At 43.9% G+C, this 3,104-nt stretch overlaps 1 protein-coding gene across 2 annotated transcripts in view; it reads right to left on the minus strand.

The window, feature by feature from the left end:
• Positions 1-2,368: 2,368 nt before the first annotated feature.
• Positions 2,369-3,104, minus strand: part of TIE1 (tyrosine kinase with immunoglobulin like and EGF like domains 1) — a 22,684-nt gene continuing 21,948 nt past the window's right edge. For both annotated transcript variants that reach the window (XM_037743167.1, XM_017541736.2), the window contains exon 23: positions 2,369-2,819. In XM_037743167.1, the coding sequence (XP_037599095.1) occupies positions 2,748-2,819 (72 nt within the window). In that variant the 3' untranslated portion in view covers positions 2,369-2,747. The remainder of the gene's footprint in view (positions 2,820-3,104) is intronic.

Below are 3,104 nucleotides of genomic sequence, written 5' to 3' on the forward strand. Positions count from 1 at the left end.
GTACATATCTTTTATCAGGTTGACAAAGATTCCATTTGCAATTTGTTAAAGCTTTTTTTTTAATCACAAAGGGTATTATATTTTGTCAGATACTTTGTCTACTGAAATGATCATATAGTTTTTGTTTTTCATTCTATTGGTATAATGTATGGATTTGCAGATGTTAAATCAACCTTGCATTCTTGGGATAAATTCCATTTGATTATGATGTATAATTTTTTTTTATGTTTCTGGATTCTTCCTGCTAGTTTTTTTTTTTTTGAATTTTTGAATCCAATATCTCTTATGAATATAAGAGATATTGGTCTGTAGTTTTCTTTCCTTGTGTAATCTTTGTCTGTTCTGGGTATCAGGGTAATACTGGCCTCACAGAATAAATTGGGAAGTCTTGTCTCCTTTTTTATTTTTTGGAAAAGTTTGTGAAGAGTTTTGTATTTATTCTTTAAATGTTTGGTAAAATTCATCATTGAAGCCTTTGAGCCTGTGCTTTTCCTTTGTGAGTATTGTTTTTCTAATTACTAATTCAGTCTCTTTACTTGTTTCAGTCTATTTAGTGAATCCTTTGGTGAATCCTTCTGGAGTCAGTTTCAGTAGTTTGTGTCTCTTTAGGAATTTATTCATCTCATCTAAGGTATCTAATTTTTAGTCATGCACCTCACCTTTACTGTTTTTCCTATATAATCTGTTCTCCACAGGGTAGCCAGAGTGACCTTTTTAAAAAATGCACATCTCATTATGACACACCTCTGCTTATAGCTCTTCTGTGTCTCCTCTGATCTCAGGATAAAAGATTCATATCTTATAAGGCTCAGCACAGCCTGGCATCCATCACCTTTTTGGGTTCACTACTCTGTTTTCCCTTTGCTCCAGCCACAGAGAACTATTTGAAGCTCCTGAACATGCCACATATTACAGGTGTTGTTTCCTGTGCCAGGGTCTCTTCCTTTGGTGAAACCTTGCTTCCTCTTCATGGTTCAGATTAAAATGTCACTTTCTCTGGGAAACTGTCCTGACTCCAATTCCTGTTCAAGCCTTCCCCAGCTTCCCCCACTCTCTTAGAGCATACACCACTGTATTTTATTGCTTGTTAACATAGCTGTCACCTCACAGAGGCATCCTTGTTTATGTATTGGTCTCCATCAAAGACAACGGTTTAATCCCCACACCCTGGACCTGGCAATATTCTTGCAGTGAATGTGGATCTGACGTGAAGTTTTATTCTAGCGGTTCCCATCTCCCTCATCCTACATAGCCTCCCATTTACTTCAATTAATTACTTCCTCTTAAATTCATCCTCCCCCAACCATCCAAGTATTTTCAAAATACACATCCTTGTGTACCATTACTCCCCTGCAGCTTCCTGCATTTGCATATAATGATATCAGCTTACACTGAGTACTTACTGCAGCCCAGGCTCACTGCTGTGAAAGATGGGCTTGTGTGGTCTCATTTAACGTGAACAACAATGAGGTAGCTATTACTAACCCCATTTATTAGAGGAGAAAACTGAAGCTCAGAGACTTGACCAAGGCCACACAGATGGTCATGCACCAGACTTGAACACAGGTCAGTGTGATCCCAGAACCTGTGCTCTTAACCACAGTGCCACACCATGTTATGCCTTCTTTGATTTCTTCTGATTCACTGAAAAAATGTGTAAAACACAATCAATCTTGTTTCTTAAAGACCAGTAGGAGAGAAATCTAAGGCCAGCCAGGAGCAATCCAAAGAGTAGGCAAGCCCAGAGGCTGCAAGCCTGGGGTAGTGTGGGACTCACTTTCAGGACTGGGAGAGAAGCACCTCCCAGAGCATTGTGAGACCCTGAAGACAGCAAAGGAATCCTACCATGGCTGGCTGAAGTTGGGAGTGACCTCTGCCCTCCTCCTTTTGGGCTCACACACTGGGCACTGAAGTGGCTACCAAGCCAGGGAAGGCTGCCCGGAGGCATAAGGAAAAGGGGAAGGACCATAAGGAAACTCTAGACAAGCCAGGATCTGTCTGGTGCTGAGGTGTGCCAGGCAGAGTTGAGGCTGGGCTATAGCTGATCTTGCTATGGACTGTTTGGATGGAGCAAAGAATCCTAGGCTGGCTGCTGCCTAGAGATACAAGGAGACATGTTACTGATGGAAGCTGGAGAGCAGGGAAGAAACCAGGGGAAAACTGGCCTTCTGTTCAGGACAGAGGTGGGGGCTGGTGGTATATGTGTAAAATGGGTCTTCCAGAGCACCTCCCATCCTGGACAGGCAAACTCAACAGACGGCTGAGGCCTCAGACAGTGTTTCTTTTCCTGAAAAGCCCAATTTCTCTCTCTTGGGTTTAACTACACCCCTTACCCGAGATTGACCAGCAGTAAAAGGTAGACATTGAATGGAGCTTATTAGAACATTTATTTTTTTCTGAATGGCAGGCAGGGAGCAGGAGTAGCTGAAGAATAGGGCATGTTAGTGGTGTGAATGCTGGCTTAACCAAGGAGCTGGAGTGGGGTTTTGTGCTGGGGGAGCAGTGGGATGGGAAGCACACCTGTGGGGTAGCTGAACTAGAAGGAAGGATAGTGATGAGACACCTGCAAAGCATGGGGACCCAGTTCCCCTAAGCCCACCCCATCCCCAGATCCCTTCTTTTCTCCCTTAAGTTAAAAAAATTCCTTGAGGCAGCTTAAGTCAGAGGCTGTAAGGATCAGTCTGGTCACAGGTTAGACAGCTGAGTTTGCTCCGGCCAGCAGAGCCAGGTTCTGGCTGGATGGCATCTCAGGCCTCCTCAGCTGTGGCATCAATACCCGCGTAAGTGAAGTTCTCAAACAGCGACATGTTCACATAGGCCTGGGGGCAGAGCAAGCTTTAGTAGGGGCCAGAAATGGGAGTGCGTCTGGACTCAGGCACCTTGACTTCCATGTGGTTGGGGTATTTGAATTGCCATGGATTTGTTCTGGAGACTCAAGATGACCCCATGGCCAAGAGTGGCCTTTACCAGCCTAGGGCAGTGAAGGCATCAGGCCACAGCTGGGGGCCTCAGGTGAGAGGCTCCCAATGCCATTATTAAAGAGGGTTTTTACATGTACTCTTTCAATGAATTCTTGGGTTATGCATTCATTCATTCATTTTTTT

Source organism: Cebus imitator, unplaced genomic scaffold, assembly GCF_001604975.1.
Source record: "Cebus imitator isolate Cc_AM_T3 unplaced genomic scaffold, Cebus_imitator-1.0 Scaffold136, whole genome shotgun sequence".
Classification (NCBI taxonomy): domain Eukaryota; kingdom Metazoa; phylum Chordata; class Mammalia; order Primates; family Cebidae; genus Cebus; species Cebus imitator.